The following is a 22,458-nucleotide window of genomic DNA, read 5'->3' on the forward strand; positions in this document are numbered from 1 at the left end:
CTTTTTGGACACACTTAATGTGAAGGCAACTGATTATACAGCACAGAGTTTTAAGGAAGTTAAAGCATTCTCCTAACAACAACTCAATCCAACTTTGTAAGCTATTTTTCAGGATACAGACTGAAGCTTGGATGGGGTCTGATCCCAGGGGTAAGGCACTTCCTCTTCACCCCATTTCCTCCATCTCCACCCCCTCCTACAGCTGTCTGAGGATGGAGCTCCAGAGGTTTTAAATTACATGGCAGTGCAAGGTAGCTGCTACTATCTCTGGTATTCAGCCCAATCATCGAGACGGATTTAACTAGATGAAGTAAGAGAGAAACCGCAGGGTCCTAGTCCAAGAAATGCCACTGAGCCCCACCACACCACCTCAGCCATGGATTCACAGCACGAGTGGATTCCAGCCTTTGGAAAGGGCCCCATGGGAAACAGCGCAGCAAGGGGCAAAGCCAGCTTAGGCGTTTCGGCTTTCTCCTTGGCTTCTTCAAATACTACTGGCCCCATCCACGTTAAAAATGTAAGAATTTTATTTTCCTATTCCAGCTTCCCACACAGGCGATATATTTAGGTAGCTAAACATTCTACAAGGGTTGAGCAGACTTTGTATTATTTATTCCTTGATTTCCAGTGTTACCTATTTTCTCAGGGTTATTTATTTTGAGGGGAGAGGAGGGGTTATATTGCATTTTAATGTCTCAAGATGAACAAGCACTGTTAAAATTATTAAATCTAAGAGGAAAGACATAGTCCAGGCTAATTCTCATCATTAAAAATTGGATTACTTTATAAGTTTAAGTATTTAAAATATATGTTAGGAACTGACATTTCTATAGTATCTCTACTTAATCCTAGTAAGCACTACTACTTACACTTCATAACTTATACATACTATCTTGGAGCAGAGTATATTTAAGTCATTCCTTTTGATGTAAGCAATATAAAAGGGCAAGATAACTCAAAAATGTCTCATGTTTTCCAACAAGTTATACCCTAATGACCACTAATTGGGCTTCTCAAAAAAAATTAAAGTACTATTCAAAGCCCCAATGTATCTGTACATGTTTTCTAGGTGGCCAAGGGAACAACTCTAAGATAGGAGAACTGTTCGATACTTTTCAACGCGTGTATGAGAAAAAAAATGATCACCATATACAGGCTTCCTACAAGCCTTTTCTAATCACATTTCCAGCTGGATATTAAAGATAATTGTAGCAGAATCTTGGAATGCCATGACTGCCTCATCTACCATTTTCATTTCCCAAATGTTAAGCAATATATTGATACAGGTCCTAAAAAGAAGATTCTGGAGAAGCTGCTTGGATAACAAGATATTATGGTACTCCAGTGAAGTTCTGAAATTGTTTATTTGTGGAGGTGACATCAGTTTCTGGACTTATCTCCGTCTGTCTGAGAAAAGGCAAGTTCAGTGTGTACCAGAGACACCTGTCACTGTCATCTCTGACCAGATGGGAGGACTTTAGGAGAGGTGAAAGCTATTGCTCAACTTAGTTTTAAAAGAAAATCCTATGTCTTCCATGTACATTCTCCTGATGAAATGAAGAAGGCATCAGAAAACTCTATCCCTAACTCAAAACTCCCACGGGATGCTTCTTTTACTTCACTTTACACATTTTGAGATTAACTACTTGTGTTTAAATATTTTGCTCCATCAACAGTTTCACCAGGGAAGGAAATTTACAATATTTAAGCAATTCTTTTATCAAGCACTGTGCCATATTTATGCATTACCATGTTTAGTTCCCACAACAATCTAAGACATACATTATCTGAACTTTGCAGTTGGAAAAAGTGAGATTTAGAGAGGATAAATAATATATACCAAGTCACAAAACTATTGCAGAGCTGAGATCCAAATCCAGGCCAATCTCTGCAAATGTCCATGCTTTAATCATTATAATTCCCATTATGATGGAAATTTTAATGGGAGGTGTTTTACAAGTACTTTTTACCACATTCTCTGCTTAATCTTAAAACCATACTCCTCATTACAATATAATTAAGACTATACACTAAGCCAGGCACCAGAAGCTCATGCCTATAATCCTAGCTACTCAGGAGGCAGAGATCAGGAGAATCGTGGGTCGAAGACAGTCCCGGCAAATAGTTCCTGAGACCTGAGACACCCTATCTTGAAAAAACCTATCACAAAAAAAGGGCTGGTGGAGTGGCTCAAGGTATAGACCCTGAGTTCAAGCCCCAGTACTGCAAAAAAAAAAAGACTACACTATAGCTTTGGCTATTATATAGGTCAAGCCACAGGTCCCAAAACAAAAATATGGACAAGCTGTATGACAGTCTTGATCTTGACCAAAATCCTAGGACTCTGAAAGCATTCCACTGCCCTTCAGAATAGAGAAAGTGGAAGGACGGTCATTACTGCTTTTCCAAAAAGCAAGAAACTGAAATCTAAAGAAAAGTAATAATTTTTCATCCATGCTTCCAAATTGTGCTTCCTTTCCTCTCACTATATCATCTAAGCAAATTCTACCCAAATACTGCCCCTGATGGAACTGGAGAATTTAGAAACCTGGTCCCATGAAAGGTATCTGCACAAAATAGAATTAACCTTCCACTTGACCTTCGGCAGAGGTCCAAGGTCCAGAAATGAACATTATGAAGAGAGGTTCATTTTGACACCTACCTTACCCTGAGGTCTCTTGCCCAACATATCACCCTAATAGAGACATCAAGAGAAATGTTTGTCACTGCTATTCTTGCCCAAGGCTTTTTTTGGCTTCTGTGAAAATAGAAGCACCACAAATTACATGCTCAAACATGTTCACATTCTTGGCAAAGCAACAAAAAAATCTGGGGGGTCAAAATGGTGATAGAGTATCTAACAAATAGATATTTTATAGCTGCACTTTATAAATTACCTAAGAATGTGCAATGGATATCAGAAAGTCAGAACAAGTTTGCCAAGATTGTTCAGAACTACACCATGGCAACCTTGCACACCAGAACCAAAAAGATCTCCCACTATCAAAGTAATTTAAGCAGCCCATACTTTCCACAAAGAGTATTAAAGGAGAATAGCAAACTTACTGAGTCCAAAATTTGAAGCCAAGTTTCACATCTGTAAACTGGAGACATAATAGTTAATTTATATAATGATTGCAAGGAACAAATAAGATTGTATATAGGAAAACATCTCCTGAATAGTAGGTGGTGCGGGACTTAAATCTGAGCAGATCTGGCAATAACCACCTGGCATCATTTATTTTTCAGTGAGCAAGTTTTTAAGGCTCCCATAAAGGTAATCAAAAGTCAGTTCATCCACAGACAAATAGTAACACCCACTAGGCACTTCATATACCTTAGTAATCCACTTTTATTCTTCCATAGTGGAGTAAGCGAGTCAGTAAAAAAATTCCAAGAGCCAGTACTATGTGATAAAAGCGCACGAGTCAGACTATAAAGAAGCTGATCATTCCGTAGTACATAAAACATTTTCATTGCCTTCAATACAGAGACTTCCTGTTGCCAAATGCCCTAAGTATCTGTTCTTATGCTCATAATGGAAACAAGAATCTGCTCTTAGATGTTGTTTTTCTATGTTAGCTTTCCCTTTTCAGTCCTGACTGCTTTGCTTTCTCAGTCACTCATGCCCTGGAGTGTAGAATAAAACTTCAGACATCAGCTCTAGGCAGAGCAGTCCTTGCCAAATGTCTTGACAACTGGTAAATGTTTGTAACAAACTCAGTCATATCCTTCACCCAATAAACAAGCACTTACTTAAATGTGTTTTGTTGTAATGCTTATAACATTCTCTCTGTTCAGAAGGAGGCAAAGTAACAGCATATTTGAAGGGGAGAAAAGTCAAACCTCTGATGCAGAAGCCACTCTTTCAAATGTCTACCTCATTAAAGATCAGTGAAGATGAACTAATCTCACTGGTGTAAAATAATTAAATAGATTTAATTTCTAATACATGTCCAATAGAATTAAAGCTATAAAACTGAAATGGACCTAGTGATGCTTTAACAGAAAAATTATCTGAATAATTGGCAGGGGTGCTATGGATCCTGTGCAAACTTGTCCACAAGCCAAGGAAGACCATTAATATTCTCAATGGAAAAAAATGTTTTTTCAATACAAAAAAATAGAATTTGTCATTCCATCATTCGATGGGGAACAAGGACCTGAATATACTTCTGTTTTATTTTCCAGTCATGATTACTCCTTGCTTTAATCCAATTATGATGATAAAATTGTTTTGAGGTGACAATATAATAAAGGGACAAATGGCTACTGGAGGGAAAATAGTTATTATTTTACAATTCTAAGTACACCACCACCAGCACATAGACAGCCCCTCTGTGAAGACAGAACCCATACCAGAAATGTGGTGTGCGGTGTGAGCAAACTAGAAGGAGGGCTGATGAGTTCTCCCGGCTGAAAAGGCAAAGTGTTAGTGTGGGAGGAAGGAGAGTATGTTTCAGTGTCAGGAACCAGGAGAGACGGGTTGACAACCCTGCATGGAAACAGGACTAGAGGGAGACAAAATGGTTGATGGCCTGAGAGAAAATGTTAGAGGATTACAAAGCCGTCCTTTGACAGCTACGTGATACATAACCCTCCACCTCCTAGGCAATCTTCAGTCACAACCATGAATCTGACGGTGCTCTGTTGAGCTGGCTGGCTGCTAGAAGCTTGTGAATTAAGTCCAGAATTGCTTAAGGAGGTGAGAATGAGGCTCTTCCAAGAGTTCGAGTCACACCTGAGTTGCTCTGGGTTGGTTTTTAGGGGCCATTCCAGCAGTTGGACACCAGCTTTTCCAACCTGACTTCCTTATTTCCAGGCTTTTTATTTATTTACTTACTTACTTACTTCTTGGCAGTACTGGAGTTTGAATTCAGAGTCTCATGCTTGCTAAACAGGCACTATACCACTTGAGCCACACCCCCAGGCCTTTTTATTTTATTTTTCAGGCAGGGTCTCATTTTTGCTTGGGGACTGGCCTTGCACCTTGATTTTCCTACTTACACCTCAGATTTAGCTAGGATTATAATACATACCAGTATTGCAAGTTTGTTTGTTGAGATGGTGTCATGCTAACCTTTTGCCTAGGCTGACCTCAAACTGTGATCCTCCAGATTTCCACTTCCCAAATAGCTAGGGTTACTTCCAGGCTTTTAACTCAGTGTACCTGGCACTAAGATTAGAGCAGAAGCAACCAGAAAGGAGCACCATCTTAGGCTGTACAAAGGCTCATTCTTGGTTCTTCCCATGTCTGTCCAGGAACAGACGATGTAGAACTCAAATGAGTTTAGGACACCAGGCAAAAGTGTGAACATCCCTACACTGAAAATCCAATATCCAAAATGCTCCAAATCCAAACTTTTTGAGTGCTGATCTGATACCACAAGTGAAAACTTCCATACCTGACTCTGTGATGAGTCACAGTCAAAATGCAGGTACACTAGAAAAGTTACCTTCAGCTGTGTGCACAAGGTATGTACTAAACATAAATGAATTTCATGTTAAAAATGGGTGCTGTCCCTAAGACACCTCATTATGTAGTCCCAAATCAAAAAGGAAAAAAAAAGCATTTTTAGGTCTAAGCATTTTGGGTAAAAGATTTTCAACAATACAGAATGTTAGGGTCTGTTGGGAATTGGAGATTACAGACCCCTCCTAAAGACTTTCAAAATCAGCATTTGGAGACAAAAGATGGTGACCAAGCAAAATGCCTGTCTTGTACAGGATTCAAGATCTTTGTTAGACTCATCTAATGGCGATTGCAAAGTTAAGTACTCAAGTGAATGGCTGAGCCAAGGCCAATATCCAGGTACTATAAGCAGAGACTTTTTCTATAATCACCTTTGCCTGGAATCACCATATATCATCCAAAGCAAATTAAAATGCCACAAATTACCTCCTTTCAAAAAAAAAAATCAATCCTGGTAAATTCAGCTGGGATATCTTTTAACAGATCATCCAGAATCGATGCATACAAAATATTTTTCTTTCACAGGTCAAACCAACAGTTTTCTGAAGGTTTAACTCACAATAATCACATTTCACTAAAAGTTGTCAGAGAAGAAGGGGCAGGCAATAGAGAAAAGAAGATGATTCCAAAGTCTTGGCAGACACAATAAATATTCTCTGCAGAATTTATTGTTAAATCATTAACCCAAGCAGAACCAAAATTCCAATGACCCAGAGACACTCATAGCAAAGGACAGGGACCAGTCCTTTTCATGGGCTCTAGGCTCCTTCAGAAAGTAGTTAGGTTACACTTACAAGCATTTGAAGTCCTGGTGACCCAGCCAGATAACCAGGTCAGAGCTCTAGAAATATAAATGTTGATGATGTAGAAACCCCACTCCCTGTTCAAGTCAGTCTTTCCCAGTTAGGCTACTCCCCAGCTCACTGTATTTTGTGACACTGTGAGAAAGACCTGAGAGAAATCCTTACCTGTAGATGCTGGTCTAATTCTGGAAAGACCAGAGGAATGGAGTCTTCAGGAGGTGTATCATCTAAAACATGAACAGAAAATAACTTTTCACCAAGAGCTCTAAGTCTCCTGAGAGTCACCCCCAGGGACCAGCCTTGCACCCACATATGTAAGCCATCAGTAGGTACTGCTCCAGTGATTTTCATGACTTCAGTTGGGGACAGAAGAATGTAGAAGACAATTTGCTCAGTTTCTGTATATAGTTGCCCTGACCAAAATTTTGCATTTATAAATATATACTATTAATATATAAGTATAAATATATACTTATGTATATTGGATTCCTCAGATGTCCAATCTAGTAGCTCTCCAACTAAGAAAATGTACCAATACTCCCCATATTAGCCAAAACCAAACAAATATGATCCGTAGGAAAGTGCTTTACAAGGTGCTAATAAGGTGGCCAGAATAACCTCAACAGGGCAGAACTGACAGCATTAGTTCTGGTTTAAATGACTGCTAGCATTGAAGCCTAAATGTTCTCCCCTCTGCTCTTACCACAAGCCTAACAGGCAGTTCACCAGGAACTCGTTCTGGACTACAGTGGGCAATGGGCAGTAGCGGGTCAACAGGGCATTTCTCCCCGCATGCCAGGCAGCACTCCCAACCTGAGGCAGAATCTACGGGTTTCAGCTGAGTCTAGTCACCAACAGCTGTGGCATCTCTGCCCTCAATGGCCTGAGATTCCTCCCCAACGAGCGCTTCAGTGATGGGCAACAGACAGCTCTGGCTGCAGGAAAAGGTGCCTTCCAAGGCATCTAAGGAACCTAACAGAAATTTGGCCTAAATATCCAAGTCACCCCCAAAATCTCTTCACAAGCAGATTTCTGGGAGAGGGAGGGTTAAATAAGGAAGTTAAGAAGGTGAATATGGTTGATGTACTTTTTATACAAAAATGAACATAGACTTTTTAAACCTTTTGAAATCACTCTAAGAAAGAGACTAAAATAGAAGGGATGAGCCAGTTCAGATTATAATGCATATATACATGGAAATGTTACAAGGAAACTCCCTGTATAGCTATCTTAAACAGACAAAATTTTCTTTCTTTTTCAGAAACATAGAACAGGAAGGTAAAACAGGTCCTCAAAGGGGTTTGTACCAGTGGGAGGGGGGGGATAAAAGAAAGGTGTAGGAGGGTAAATGTGGTAGGAATATTATGTGCTCAGGTATGAAAATGGAAAAATGAGACCTGTTGAAACTATTCCAGGAATGGGGTGGGAGGATAAAGGAGAACATGGAGGGGATACATTCAACTATGATATGTTGTAAGAAATTTTGTAAATGTCACAGTGTACTCCCAGTAAACAATAATATGATAATTTTTTTAAAAAGAAAAAGAACAGATTGTTGACCCAGTCCTGGCGCCAAAGAGCAGCTCCAGGGTAAGCAGAACCTCTATCTCTCAGAGCAACTCTGGCTCTGAAGGTCCATTGTTCATTCATTTCCAACACCAACCCTAGTACACAACTGTGAGAATACAACAAAACCCACACTCAGAATATCTTAAAATCTAAAGCTATTTTAAATTATAATAAAGCAAGGAAAGATAATGGTTTTTATATTCTCACTAGCATAATCAAATTTATTGACAAAAACTAATGGATGTTCTATTGAATTAAGGGTAGTGACATATGCCATCACAATGAAGAAACAAGCATAGTCATCTTTTGTCTCTGTGGGAGTTTGGTTCCAGCTGAGCATGCTTAAGTCCTCATATAAGATGAAGTTTTTACACAGAACTTAAGCATATCCTCCATATACTTCAAATCATGTCTAGATTCCTTCTATACCTAATACAATGGAATTGTCAGTATGAGTAATTATACTGTACAGTATAGGGAATAATGACAAGAAAATTCTGTACAATTTTAGATGGACACAATTTTTTTAAATGTGTTGACTCTCAGGTAGTTAAATCCACTATGCAGAACTCACAAATACACAGGGCCAACTATACCCTCTCTCAAAGGGCTGATAGCACAGTCCAAAGAAAAGTGCAGTACACAGGCTCCCTTAGCTTCTCTTTGATATTGGATGATAATCACCAGGGAGATCATTTCAGCAAATCGTCTGCCAAATACCTCAAGGGGCTTGTCACTTAATAGCAGTTGGTGTATTTTAGTTAAGACTGTATAATAATACTCCCATTTTAAAGTGGCTTAAAATAATGGCAATAGGTCACCAAATTTAAATCCATTTTGTACCTGCACCTGTGCTGCTCAATGGATACCCGCAGGTTTGGTGACATTGCTTAAGTTGAACTTCGTAGAAGGTTCAATCCCCAGACCCTTTGAATGCTCTCTTCCTACTAAGACTAGAAGCAAAAAAAGTTTAGCCAATTACTCTGGCTTTTTAAATCCACTCTACTCCACTCTATCATTTGCAAAGAATTGGACAAAAGGCAGAAACATCCACTTGTCACTACCTGGACATTTATAGCAATCACCTTCATTTAAAATTTATATGTTGTAAAATTGATTTTGTTCTTACATACACTTAATTTATTCCAGTACAATTTCAAAAACCTAGACATCATGAATTTTTTTAGCTCATTGGGTCCATGGCCAGAACAATTTGGCACAGGTAAATGGGAACATATTATACTTTGGCATTCCAACACTAGTAATCATAGACAAGTAGGCACTTGTTGGAAGGAGAAGCGACTTCCGTAAAGTACAAGCACAGACAGGGTATTGTGGAATTCTAGAAGATACACAGGAATGGAACTCAGTGCTTCCTGACGCTTAATCCACCTGGCCCTCTGTGAAGTCACACTACTTCCTGATTAATTATGTTAAAAAGGCGGATGGGGGGAATTATCCATTTGCTTTACTATAGTTATGTAAGTAGAAAATACCTAGTTTGACCCAGAATTAATGAGGCTCAATGTGGAAATCATTATTTATAGTCACACCATGTTGAGGCATACATATGTGACCATAATGAAAATTTTGCAGATAAATGAAGGCTGAAGATTGGATTTCCTGAGTTGAAATAAAAGTTTAATTGATTGACATGAGAATAAACATATAAAGGATATTTTAGAGACAAGAAAAATGAAAGTAAGATTCTTATTAAAGAATGGATTAAGTTTGATTAACCCAAGCAGGAAATGGCATCAGAAACAAGAAAACCAAAGACAGATGTAAGGAGACGACAAAGACTGAAAAGCCAGCCCTGCAATTCCTTACTTGTTGCCATCTGGTTTAGCTGGCATCCTTGCCTGCCAGAAATTCATGGCTTGCAAAGCTGCTTACAAAGCTGCCCCAAGTTGATGTGTGGGTGTTTACTTTTAAACAGTGGCTGCCTTCTTTGACTGGTTTTAAAAATAGGCAAATATTCTAAAAGCAGAATGATGAATCACAGGATTGAGCCAAAAGGAAAGAAGTAAAATGACTCAGGCAGACTAGTAGCACAGCTGTTCCACAAACATTTGGCCAAATTGTAAAACATTTTGATGGTGATACTGGATCAGAGTCCCCGAGAGCAGTTAAGCTTGTTATGACAATTCCGGAAGCACAAAAGCTGTACAATAGCTATACTAAGAGATCTCCTGGAGTATTTAGCTTTGTCTTTATCTTTAAAAAAAAAGAACAGTTTCTAGATATATTAATAATGAGGCAAAATCCCAGTGCAAGTACAATTTTATTAAAAATATGTCCACCACATACTTATTGAGTAAAGACGTGGTTTACTGCGCACAGAGCAGGGACTTAGACTCTATGCTAAATCAGCAAGTCGCGTTATCATCTTTTTGGTAGTATTAGCATTTGAACTCAGGCCCTTGTGCCTACCACTTGAACCATGTTGCAGCCCTTTTTACTTTTCAGGTATTTTTCAGATAGGGTCTTGCTTTTACCCATGCTGTCCTGGGTAATGATGGGACAGTCATTCTCCCAACCTTGCAGGGTGTGCACCACCACACCCAACTTGTTTTGTTGAGAAAGGGGTAATAACTTTTTTGCCTAGATTGGCATTGAGCCACAATCTTCCCAATCTCTCTGGGATTACAGGCAGGAGCCCCCACATCTAGCCACTTTATCATATTTTTAATGCATTAAGGAAGTTATTTGAAGGTTTCCTTCTCAAAGTGGCATTGTGGGCTTAATGGACCAAACAAAACATATCCTAAGGAATTTCTTAAAGGATGAAATATAAAGGAAAGAATTAAAGAGGAATTTAGTTTGAGTAAGTAGATGTTCATTTCCTCTTTGGCAAACACAATGTGACTAAGCCAGTGGTCCTCAATATAGAACTTTCTTATTGGTATCCCAACCATTATGACATACCGTAGACCATTTTTATTATGGACTCATCTCTGTTGAGCATCTTGTTGGTTTGCTGTTATGACTATTCCATTTTCAGATTCCCTTAAAGTACCTTCTCTGTGTTTTTTCATGACATGGACAAATGGGATACATTGAATCTGTAACCCACAGTCTCACTATAATCTACCAGTGAGCTCTGCATCTGAATTATTAGAAAAGTTAAGTCATTAGCTGAAGTTACCAGGAGCTAAGAAGTCATCTGGTCCCATTCCCTCAAAGTAGAGTAAGGACAGTCCACAAGAAAGGAAAGGAGCCACTCAAGACTTCATGATGAATATCTACATTAGACTAAGAGGTATTCCCCGTCCTAGGACTCTTTCCATAATATCACTCTGCGATTCTTCACTGTCTGGCGCTTGGGTTCCAAACTTGTATTTAATAAACTAGTGTAACTTTCCCAAAAATATTGGGAAGCATGCCTCAGAGCTTGTGAAGATAACTCACAATAATTCTGTATCTTTAGTATCTCTTTATGACACAGAAAATATTTTAACACCAAAATCATATGAAAGTTAGACTAATGAGTGTTGCCCAGGTATGGTGGTACCTGCCTGTAATGCCAGCAGTCAGGAAACCGAGGCAGGAGAATTTTAAGTTTGAGTCTAGCCTGGGCTACAATAGGGAGTTTGAGGCCAGCCGGGCTATATAGTGAGACCCCGTCTCAAATAAAAATAAAGGACTGTCTATTACATTGGATAAATTTAGCTTCATAAACTAAAGCAAACACACACTCCCAAAAAAACCTCATTGGCATATTCTAATTTCCTTGGTTTCATAGGAGACGGGTAAACACTTCAAAGCCAGTCAGGGTCTGTAGAACCACTGATCTAAATACTATCTTGATTGGATTTGGGATTGTAACCTCCCCTCCCATAATACACGTAATTGGGGTGAAGGCTGGCAAATTCTAAATCCTTGCTAGAAAGTTTAGATTTCCACAAAGATCATCTCAGGAGAGCAAGAAGCCACACTCAGAAGATTTCTTAAGCCCACCTCACTCCCCAATCAGAGTTCCACAGGCAGCTTTGCCATGGATCCTCTGAATTCGCCTCTATTTCCTACAGTCAGAACCTGCTGCATGCATATGTGACCTGCACAGTCACAGAGTCCTTTGCCTATGTGGAGCCTGCACTTGCTTTAATGCTCTGCTATAATGTCTTAAATGTTCATAATGGTTGCATAAGAAGCCTTGCATTATCATCTTGTGCTGTGCCCCAGAAAGCATGTAGCTGGTCCTGCCTACAGTACAACCTCTGGGTGCCTGTCCTGAAGGCTGATTTGCAGGCACCAAAGATAGGCTGACGCTTCAGAGACAAGTAAGTGTGTGTGTGTTGGCTTCAGTGCTGAGGGTCCTGTGAAAACTTTCCTGGTAACTTTTGCCTATGAAGGGTCCTAACCACTAAAGATACAGCCAATAGGAACAGTGTGCAGTAGACAGAGCTGCATATGAAGTTTAGGTTGACCACTTTTTAATTGGTAAATGTGAACAATCAGTAGAATCTCTTTGACACTCAATTTTCTCCTCTGCAAAATGGGTGGAGTATTTAGCTTGTCTCAGAAACTTATTGATAAAAGGAATACACATCAATCACTTAGCCTGAAACCTAACACCAAGTAAATAATCAGTAGTAATAATGAATGCTTAATATAGTTGAGTTTACTCTCCATTCCTCTTCATCATAAACCCAACCAAAGGTAAGGTAGAAATGAGGCAGCTCTGTGAAGGGAGGGATTGGATGAGTAGGTACGTGTACTGGAAGGAGTTGAGGCAATTATTCTTCATCATCTGAATGATACAAAGAGAACACGTAAGTCAAGTCTTGACAGAAGGGAGACTTCCCTGGTACAGCCATACCTCAGGTTTTATAGATTTACTTTCTTTATTCAAATATAAATTTAAGAATTTCTCCTTTATTTCCCTATCGAAGCAAACACTTTTTGAAATATTGTAACAAATTAATTTATACATAAAAGGTATTTGTGTAGTTTCATTTTAAATCTAAACTGAGATTAATATCTTAATTTTAGAAATAAACTAAGTGATAGAAGGCTATCAACACATTTCTAAGACATCAAAACATTTTTGTAAAGAATTTCACATAGTTTTGAGCCACATCAAAAACTTTTTTAAACTTTGCTTCCTGCTTATTATGCATTAGAGAAGTTAATTCTTTAATATGCATTGGATTTTCAAAGTCATTAAAATATCGCTAAAGAAATAAATGTGGGTATGAATACAGATATAAAGGTAGAGATTTGCACATTTTTAATTCTTTACAATTAGTAAACACCATGTTACCTTAAAAAGGGTCTTAAATTATCAGGCAAACAAGATTACACATTTATATGTTAGATGATGTTTCTCTCCAAAGAAAGACTTGATTCAGTTTAAGGCTTGATTTGATTTTATACTTCTTAGAAGCACTTACCTATTCACTATTATTGTAGCTATCATTTTGTGAATCCCATCAATTTCCTTCCTTCAGAATATTTTTACTTACTCAGCTTATAGCACACCCAATCATCCAAAAATCTCTGTCTTGAGCAGAGCCTGTTGGACACAGAGTTGTCACTCCATAGTCACAGGTTCCACATCTATATATTCAACCAATTGTGAACCTAAAATATTGGAGAAAACTCACGCCTGTACTGAACTATACAGACTGTTTTTTTCCTGTCATTATTCCTTTAAAAACACAGGAAAACAACTATTTACATAGCATTAACATTTTATTAAGTATTATGAGTTCCCTAGAAATGATCGAAAGTACACAGGAGACTGTGCACAAGTTATTTTACGTAAGAGGTCTGAGTATCTGCAGATTTTGGTATCTAAGGAGGTCCTAGAACTAATGCCCTCAGAAACTTAAGGATGACTCTATATTTATTTCTCAGCAAACTTCCAAGTAAATTTTCACTTTCCTTTTCCTCTTTCTTCCAACCATACCAGAAGTAAACTTCTTTCATCATCTCCCATGACCACTGAGAAGCTATTTGTTGTCAGGAACATTCACGCTTTTCTCTTATAACATGGGCCCTACCTCTGAATGGGTAATGAAGTAAAAACAGCCCCAGGGCCTGGCTTTGAAATCCTCCTCCTATTTGTTTACAGATTGATTTGAGGCAGGTTCCTTAACCATTCTTAGCCAACATTTGCACCTTTGTTAAAGTAGATACACCACCACCTTCCTGTGGTGTTGCTGCTCAAGTTATGAGGAAATAATACAAGTGAGAGGTCCTACACACTCAATAAATGTTCACCTTCTCTGTGGCCCTTCTTTACAGCCTTAAGAATAGATTCCAACCACAAAATATCACAGCATCTTAAATAATCTTCATAGATAATAATGAACTCCAAATGACTAAAATTATCTTATTGTTGATTTCATAATATGTAGCACAGGTGACTTGAGAATGTTCAAACAGGCTTCCTTAGACCCTGATTCCTTACTATTGAGTTGCCTGATATCAAGAACTCTAGCAGGAACTTTATTTTTTTACTTTCTACTGCATGGATATGCAAAACAAACTAACAACAAAACAAATGCAGATAAAAAGGTAACACAATAATCATTTATAGTTTAGGCATGGATGAAGTTTTCCAGAGTCTCCGAAGAACAAAAATTAAGATTCTGAAAAGAAGAAAGTATTAGAAACATTTGGGATATGAGGAGGAAAGGGTAAGTAATAACCAAAGGTAGGAAATGTTGAAGGAAAGGGACAATGACAAGAGTCATTTCATCTGTTACACAATTTCACTGAGCGCCAGTTTTGCACATGCACACAATCAGGCATGCTCATCATACCCAGCTTGATAATGAGATTCAAGGGAGGCTGTTTCAGGTACTTTCCCACTGCCACACAACACACCCTGATATTTGTAAAGCAGACTGTATTACTTAAAATAGACACTAATGATATTGGTCCTGAATTTTTAAACTAAATGTCATATGACTAATTTGTACAGATATGAAAAATTCTAATAACTTGAAATAATTTTTTAAAAACAAAATGCTAACAACTACAGCTTGGGCTGACACAAATATCACACAAGTATGACACAAGTATCCTTGACTTTTTCTAATAAAAACTAAACATTTGAAAGAAAAACAAAAGGAAGGAAGGAAGAAAGTAAAGAAGGGAGGGAGAGACAAAGGAAGCTTTAAATTTACATGAGAGTGCCAGATTTTAACTGGAGATAATGCTAATCCTCAAGTAGTTAATGGGACATCCTAATGTCCACCCAACTATAAATTCTGCTTTTAGAGAAGCCCACCAAAGGGTGGACTTTTTCTTTCTCTTCTATGTACTTTTTATTGGAAAAGATAACTTAGTGAAGGTCCTAGCTTAGGAAGCTAACTCTGAAATTTCTAGTTTGGAAATAATACTGTTGAAGTACTATCAACAATACTTCAACAATAATCATGTTGAAGACAGAAATAGCTGCTTCCAACAAATACCATGAGGTAAGTATAGGAAAGACTCTAATGACAAGCCAGAAAAAAAAGATTGTATCTTTAAAAACTACATGTATTTTCCCCCAAAATCTTGCTTCCTTTAGTTAAGCCCCTGGAATTTATGGTCCATTTGAAGTCTTGGGACTCATTCACTGTCAAAGAACAAGTGAGTGACCAACATTCCATCCGACAAGGCCAGTCTGTCACCAAGTTCTTTCAACCCTTCCTTCAGAATGTAGTCTAGAAGCCAGACATAGTGGTACATGCCTATAATCTCAGCACCCAGGAAGTGGAAACTAGGGAATCACTCCATTCTTTTTGTTGTTGTTTTTTGAGACATGGTCTCACTATGTAGCCCAGGCTGGCTTCCAACTCAAGATCTTCCCGCTTCCATCTCCTGAGTGCTTACAGGTGTGTGCCACCACACCCAGCCCATTCTATTCCCAAACTCAGATTCTCATCACTTTGTTTATGTATCCTTATAAAAAGCCTCCTTGGCCAAGTGTAGTGATATACATCTTTAATCCCAGAACTCAGGAGGCTGAGGCAGGAGGATGGCAAGTTTAAGGCCAGCCTGCCCAATATAATGAAGACCCGTCTCAAAAAAGCAAGATAAATGTCTCTTCCACTCTGTCATCGCTCCATATTCCAAACTATTCCACCAAATTTCTAATGTTTTTATCATTGCTTAAGAATTTTTGAAACTTTGTTGCTTCTTATCAAACATAAACTCTTTTGCTAAACTTTTAAGATTGGCTCTGTAACACTAGTCTGTTGCTATCCCGACACAAAATTCCTGCACAATGCTGGGCTCAAAGCATGATACTGTTTCATGGTTTAGACTTCTGCTCCAATTGACTGCAGTTTAGTATTTTCTGCATGCACCATACTCTTCCTGACCCAGGTTTTGTTCATACTTTCTGTTTGGAGGGAATAGGAAGGAAAAGTTAAAAGATGTACAGCCCCTTTCTTTTGTAGCTGGTACCTAGAAATGACACCTTTCTATAATCTGCCTTTATAGGTTATAAACCCATTATAACCTTTAAACCCATTTGGTCATCATCTCTTCTAAGAAGTTATTGGCAATTGCTCTGGGTGACACAGACTTTTAGTCAAATCTCTCTGCCTTGGAGAGCTTAAGGGAGGACCATGCCATCCCCTCTTTTGCACCACTCCGGCAAAGTGATGGAAAAACAGAAGCTAAATAAAATTCAGCTAATGAGTCAAGGAAGAGGACACCCAAGACATTCACAATCCACCAATTGCCTAGCTAATCCCTAAAAGGTAAGCCAATTACATTGTGAAATCTACCTGTATCAAGTAGAAGTGTGAAATGTAGGTAGTGCGCACAACTGCTTAGTAGTTTACATTTGCCTTAACACTACACAAACAAATATCCTAAGTATAAGGGTAGGTTGAGTGCTTCATTTGTGTCAAGCACTTTGCTAAATGCTTCATCTTTATGGCAGCACTTCATTCTTATAACCACTCTGTGATTTACTACTATGCACATCTTGTGGAAAACTGAATTCCAGCAAGGTTGAATGACTTATCAAAAATCATACAATAATGATGGAGTCCAGAAATCATATTTCCCCAACTCCAAAGCCTTACATCCTTAAAATCTACACTAAATCATCTCCAAAATAAATGCAAAAGAAAACTCCTAAAATTACTGAGACTAAGCACTAGACTGAGCTCATAAGAAAGCAATGAGTCAATATTCACAAGCAAAGATGTCTCTTGGACTCTAAATTCATCAACAACAACAAGTCCAGCACTGTGGAATGACTCCCTAAAAGTGCACCTTAATTTCCCTCATCTACTATGAAAGCCGGATGTTTTCCGCCTAAATGTGTGATCTGCAGGCCACATGCACTGGAATTCAAAAGGCATGCACAGCCTGCAGGATGGCAAGTGTTACTCTGTGTGACTCTCCACTTGCTCCTTATTCAAGAATTCAGAGGCAGTGTCCCCAGATATCTGCAAAGCATCATTTTGTACACTAACTACTTCATGCACATGAAAAAGTTCAGAGCCCTGGGCCTAACTAGTCCTTGAAACATCATATTTCTGAGATGCATAAACATGGATGGACTTTTCTTTTTCCTCAGCAAGAAGTAATGGACCTCCTAAATTAGAGGAATAGAAATGAGATCTCAGAGCACATTTATTTGTTTTTTTAAATTTTTTGGCAGTACTGGGGTTTGAACACAGGGCCTTGAGCTTGCTAGGCAGGCACTGTACCACTTGAGTCACTCTGCTAATCCAAAACACATGTTTTTGATGAGTTTTCTCAAGTGATTGTTTTAATCAGATAAGGTTCAGAAACACTGAAACCTAGCTTCTGCCTTAGACTCTTTAGGAAGGTGCCCTTTCCAGAGAAGTGGAAACCCTTTGATCATAAGATTAAAATATTTAATCTTGGTATGTTTTTTGTAAACCTTCATAAGAGCCTTTTTGTGGGGTCAGAGAGTAAGAATCCTTTAAAATAAATTAGGACCCCTTTTTTGAAGGTACCTATAAAGAAACATGAATTTCAAAAGCGGGCATTCTTAAGACATTTGAAAAGGAAGAGAGACTGAAATCAACCAAAATTCATTGATGAAAACCATAGAAGAGTCCCCAGTCAGGAACCAAGAGATTCCAAAAATGGTGGCAAATGAATTATAAATCATAGATATTGTACTTCAAGGAGAACTTTATTCATGCAGCCCAAATATCAAGCCTCTCTATGGCTCTTTCCTGAATATAGTATATTCATGCCGTTATGTAATAACGGGGATACATAAGCTTGCTTGGGATAAGCAAGCTTTACATATTGACATTTTTCTCTGTAAAGCTGTCAATTATAACAGATTCATTCTACTTATATGGAACACAAAAGAAAGGAAATTACAAATCTCCTTTCTCCCTGGATTGTGTGTTTATATGTGTATCTTGAGAGCTAGTCACTTGTGTACTGATTATTCCTTGAAATCTTGGATTTATGAAATGCATTAAAAGCTGGAAGGGGTGTTCTTTTTCCTTTTAGAGAAGTAACAGAATAACTGAGAAAGTTTGGACTGCCACGTCTAAGGACCTGAGTTCAGAGAATAACGCTACCACTTACTAACAGTGTGATCTCTCTGCCTCAATTTTTCTCTATGAATAGGTAATGGCATGGTTATTTTAATGATCAGAAATAATATAGGTTAATTCCTAATGCAAAAAAGAAGGGCAGATATGGTGGCTATCATTTTTAGGTTGGGGTAGACTGATTTGCCTGTTGGGAGGATATCTCCTTACCATTGTCTTACAGAGTAACCTACAAGTGGGAAGACAGTACAACAGATCTTGGGAAGATTGTTGGAAAAATAGTACATGAAGAACCAAGGCTTCACCTTTTTCTGCTCTGGAACATACCCTTCGTTGGTGGCCACACAGTCTGGGAAACTTCAGGGTATCTATGTCAACTACATTATCAACAGGTATAGTAACTCCAAACCTGCATTGGCTGTGTCATGTCACAAGTCACAGAGCCCATATCCTTACTTCACATTATTTTGAAATGATCTTTTCTCTTCCTAATCATCAATTTTAAAGCCTCACTCCTACTTGGGCATTGCGGGGAGAGAGGAGAGAGAGAGAGAGACCTCAAAAAAGATCTGAGGTTTAAGTGGTAATGCTGTTTGAGCATGTGATTTTAACAGATGATATTAAACTAAGAGCAATGGCCAGTGGAAGAAATCCAAGCCCTGCTTTCCTGGCCACTGTGACCTCCCACCACATGAGGTCCCTTGTTCAAAGGTGGCAATTCAATATGTGTGTTAAGAGGTCATTGAGGGGAGCTGTGACGAAGGGCTCTAAGTATGGCAGCCTCACCTCGGACCTTACTATTTCAAGAAGCCCAGCTTCACCTGCCCCATTCATCACTCCAGCCAAATGTTTATTTAGCCGGAAGTGTGGGAGCACCAGTGAGAAAACCAGCAACCCTAACTGAGGTTTCAACAAATGTGGCTGGAACTGGGACAGGGATATTTTTATATCATCTAACCAACTGCCAGCTCTTAATAAATGTTTCCTCATGCAGTTTTAACAATGACACACTTTGCTATCCTTAGAAATTGTTATACCTCTATGAATCTTATCCTAAAAGAAGTCTAAAATGAGAAAAGAAAAAAAAAAAAGCAATGAACTAAAACAGCCAAATCAAGGTGGGAAAAGAAGCATTTCTGGAAGCCACAATCTAATAATGCATGATGAAATATCACACACTTTGTCATCAGCTCACAAAAACATGCAAGCTTAAACATTTTCTGTGAAATCAGAAAAGACAGTGAAGGCAAGGCAAGGCAGTGAGGAAAGTATGCCTTTCCCCAAATCAGAGTGTACCTGAGGCATCATTGAGGCTAAAGGCAATGCGTACTGGCTTATCCGCAGGTACACTGGCTGTGCTGATCATGTGGGCACCTGAGGCCCGGTCTTCTCCTGGGTCTTCCAGCTGCAAGGACAACAGAAAGACCTTTTTTACCCAATTTTATGCAATATCATTCTCAGAACACTCAGGGGCCCTCAGAAATTAGAAAGGAAAGTTAGCAAGTTTTCTTTTTGTACATCAAAAGTATTTTTAATTGTTTAATTTCTTTTCTGGCTTTTACAAAAATTACTTTGGCAGTCTACATCTAGAATGAATGAAATGTGACAACAGTCTCTATCTACCTCAAGTTTTCAGTATCCATTCACACTGAGGAGATCAATCCTAGTTTTCAAGGTCACACACAGTGTTTCATTTTTAATTGAGGGTGATAAAGAAGAGATATAATCTTAATAGGGTATAAGACAGCTTCAGATTAGGCCACTTTTTCATGCTCAAAAGCCTAAACTAAATCTGAATGCTTGATTCAGAAGTAGTAAGAATGAATGTAATGTAGTTGTTTAGAGAATTCAGAAGACAAGAGTATCCTACATTTGTATTATGACTATCATGAGCTTTAATATCTGATAACTACCTGCAACACTTCTACCTAAAGTTTCAGCTCTTAATAGTATATGATACAAGCAAAATACAAAACTGTAAAACATTCTATGGGTGTTCTATCCCACTTACTAAATTATCATTCAATTCATAAACTTAGAATGAGTGGGAAACCATCTACATAAGATAGGGAGACAAAAATGCACAAATGTTTTTGTGTCATAAGAAGATTTAGTCCAAACACACTTTCACCAAGATATTTGATAATTTGATGTTCAATGGGACCAGGAAAAGATTTTATAATAAATATATGACATCTTTGTTATTTAACTTTTCTATTTTTGGTCCCGCTTCCCTTAAACCATCTATTCTCCATCTCATGTAGACAAAAAAAAAAAAAACACGGCTGATGTTTTAAGGAAAATGTCTCTAAAAATGGCAAAATATAAATAATCTCTCTTTAGCTGTCCTTAGCAAGATTCTGGGAACTGCTGTAACAGGACATTTTCTCATAGCAAGGTTTTTGACCCTTTCCCATAACTTACTAAAAATAGTATCCAGAACACTGAATTTTGTTTTCATAATTACTTACACAGCCAAAGTCAATGCATATATATGCATGTATATTTAGATATACATATATTTGGAATCATCTTTCATGTAAAAAGAGAAGAGGCTTATATTAAACATCCAGTGTAGCTTTGGAGAAAAAACAGCAACTGTTTACCACCCAGTTTGGATCATGTTGAGCCATTCATTTAACACTCCAAATAGCAACAAACCATTTAAGAACTCTACTCTCAATGTCATGTAATTCTAAGTTACAAAACAAATGCTGACCTGACGCATTTAAGAAAACTTGCTATTACTTGTCATAGAATTTTTTTTCTTAACTCTGACACATTTTAGTGTAGCTTCTTCTGCTCAGAATTAAGTGTTATCATTAGCCACCTGTTCCTGGAGAAATATCAGACTGTCTCAAATCTAACAAAATGACCAATCAAGTTCCCCAAAAGTTATAGCTAAAAGGAAAAGTCTTATTGGATGCTTTGTACAATCCCCAAACCACCTTATTATAACATCAAGGTTGGAAAGCTTACTTCTCTTTAGGTAAATCTCCCGACACTTTCCAAAACCAATAAATAAAACACAAAAGGTAGAAATCTGCCTCCAGGAATTTGTAAACAGATCTCTATCACAGTTTCCAACTATGGGAAATGAATCTGATAGACACAGTTAATTACGACCCCTCCCCTCAGCACAATGGAAAACATCTGCCTGCCTCAGAAAGGATGGTGTCAAGGTTGGGTGGATTGTGAAATCCACACAGCATCGACCATGGAATGGATCCCCTAAACCAACTTGCCTTTTCATCACACCGCCTGAGGAAACAGGCCACCGATTGCTTGTCTCGGCTGAAGCTGTAACAGAGCTTTGGTTAACTTGCCGGTGCTCCGAGCGCTTAGTTGGGTTTTCACACCTGTTGCCTTACCTCACTTAGTTGAGTGTCTGCACTTGTGTAATCCAGGGCCAGCCTCTGCCTTGGCCAGTCGTTGCCTTTGTGTAGTAAAGACTCAGCGAGAGACCAGGCTGCACCTGCTGCATAGCAGCCACTGACAAGCTGAGGAGAAGAGACAGCTGTCAGGGCTGCACACTGCTACCTGCTCTGCCCTAGACCCCTGTGTCCCATGGGACTTCCCTTTTCCGCTTCCCTCCACAACCCCTCTCTCCTTTCCTTGCCTCTGCAACAGCCAGGATGTTGTCATGTTTCTAGAAAAAGCAAAAGCAAAAGAAAACCCTCCTCCTGTCAGAGGCATTGATAAACTGCAAGTTGTGGAGAGTCCAAACGTTTTAATTCATTAGTCCTGGCAAACCTAAAATACAAACAGTCTTGCTTCATAAGACAGGAATGTCTTCAGCATGACCCAATCAGTGTCTGTGTCTATTCCCGCAAACTGGCAAAGATAGCATGACTCTAGTCAGCAAAAATGTCCGCCACTCTGATCAGCTCAGCCAGACACAGCCAACTTGGACAGGCCACAAACCACCTCTCAGATGATTGCAGTGATGATCCCGGTTAAGAACATGAGTTTTGAGGTTGAACCTTGTTGGGGCTTGATGACTTGATCCATTCTACAAATGCAACTGACCACAAAAGGACTTGATGGTAAATAGGAATGGAGCATTGGGATTTTTTTCAACCTTTTTAAGGAAAAATTGGATTTAAAAAAA

General features: G+C 38.6%; 1 protein-coding gene across 2 annotated transcripts in view; it reads right to left on the reverse strand.

The window, feature by feature from the left end:
• Map3k7cl (MAP3K7 C-terminal like) overlaps nt 1-21,985 on the reverse strand; it is a 37,988-nt gene extending 16,003 nt beyond the window's left edge. The window contains exons 1-3 of one of the 2 annotated variants that reach the window (XM_074072351.1): nt 21,719-21,985; nt 19,644-19,752; nt 6,442-6,503 (exon numbers count right to left, since the gene is read on the reverse strand). In XM_074072351.1, coding sequence (XP_073928452.1) covers nt 6,442-6,503; nt 19,644-19,713 — 132 coding nt within the window. In that variant the 5' untranslated portion in view covers nt 19,714-19,752; nt 21,719-21,985. Of the gene's footprint in view, nt 1-6,441; nt 6,504-19,643; nt 19,753-21,592 lie in introns of both variants that reach the window. The other variant, XM_074072352.1, reaches the window with a different exon arrangement.
• Nucleotides 21,986-22,458: the final 473 nt, after the last annotated feature.

The sequence above is a fragment of the Castor canadensis genome, chromosome 5, assembly GCF_047511655.1.
Source record: "Castor canadensis chromosome 5, mCasCan1.hap1v2, whole genome shotgun sequence".
NCBI lineage: Eukaryota > Metazoa > Chordata > Mammalia > Rodentia > Castoridae > Castor > Castor canadensis.